The sequence below is a fragment of the Phytophthora parasitica genome (genome assembly GCF_000247585.1).
Source record: "Phytophthora parasitica INRA-310 unplaced genomic scaffold supercont2.128, whole genome shotgun sequence".
NCBI classification, from domain to species: Eukaryota; Oomycota; class Peronosporomycetes; order Peronosporales; family Peronosporaceae; genus Phytophthora; species Phytophthora nicotianae.
Window position 1 is genome coordinate 30,154 of NW_008649114.1, and position 684 is coordinate 30,837.

Consider the following 684-nt stretch of genomic DNA (forward strand, 5'->3'; position numbering starts at 1 on the left):
AAAAAATGTGCGAAACTGGCAAGAACACGAGCAATCACGGACTCCTGAAGAGCATGAAGGCCTAGGGGTAGTGCAAAACGATGGGAGTGTGTGCAGCGACGGAAGGGTACGGCGACACAGAAGATTGCGAGGTGATAATATGAGAGATCCAGCAGATTTCCCGCACCGTGAGGAGCTGGATGACTCGAAGCGTGGAAGATGACTCGAGGCACTGGATTGATGGGATCTCAGAATGTGGTCGCGTCGACTGCTTGCGTCTACGGTTACGCGGACGTACGGTAGCTGGATCTGTGGATGACTGCTGCATGTGCTTTGTGGAGGAATGCTCCACAAAGCTGTATATCTTGTATATCTGGAGAGTCGAGTGCTAACTGCGGGAGAGCGTCCACAATTGCTGAGTTCCGACTGGATTGTCGAACCTGAGAACAGCAAAGGTAGTGTGGACAGTAGTTAGACATTGACTCACTAATACATGGATTCAACTTGGAGATAAAAGCACCAAAGCAGTGCTCACTTCCGAATCCGCCTACTCGGCCACAACTGTCTTACCTTCGAGTGTCTGCCCTCGCTGTCCTCCACTCAGCACCTCCCTACGAAGCCTACAAGTACTCGTCAACCTGCAAAGGTGCGCAAGAGAACTCGGGCTGAGATTCGCTTAGATAAAGTAGCTAGAGTACACAAAAA

At 50.7% G+C, this 684-nt stretch overlaps 1 protein-coding gene across 1 annotated transcript; it reads left to right on the forward strand.

Moving 5' to 3' along the window:
* Positions 1-198: 198 nt before the first annotated feature.
* On the forward strand, positions 199-454 carry PPTG_24611 (hypothetical protein; the record flags this gene model as incomplete). The annotated part of the gene is made up of 2 exons (XM_008917971.1): positions 199-273; positions 359-454. 2 exons carry the CDS (start codon positions 199-201, stop codon positions 452-454), a joined length of 171 nt encoding a protein of 56 aa, XP_008916219.1.
* Between the last annotated feature and the right edge of the window lie 230 nt (positions 455-684).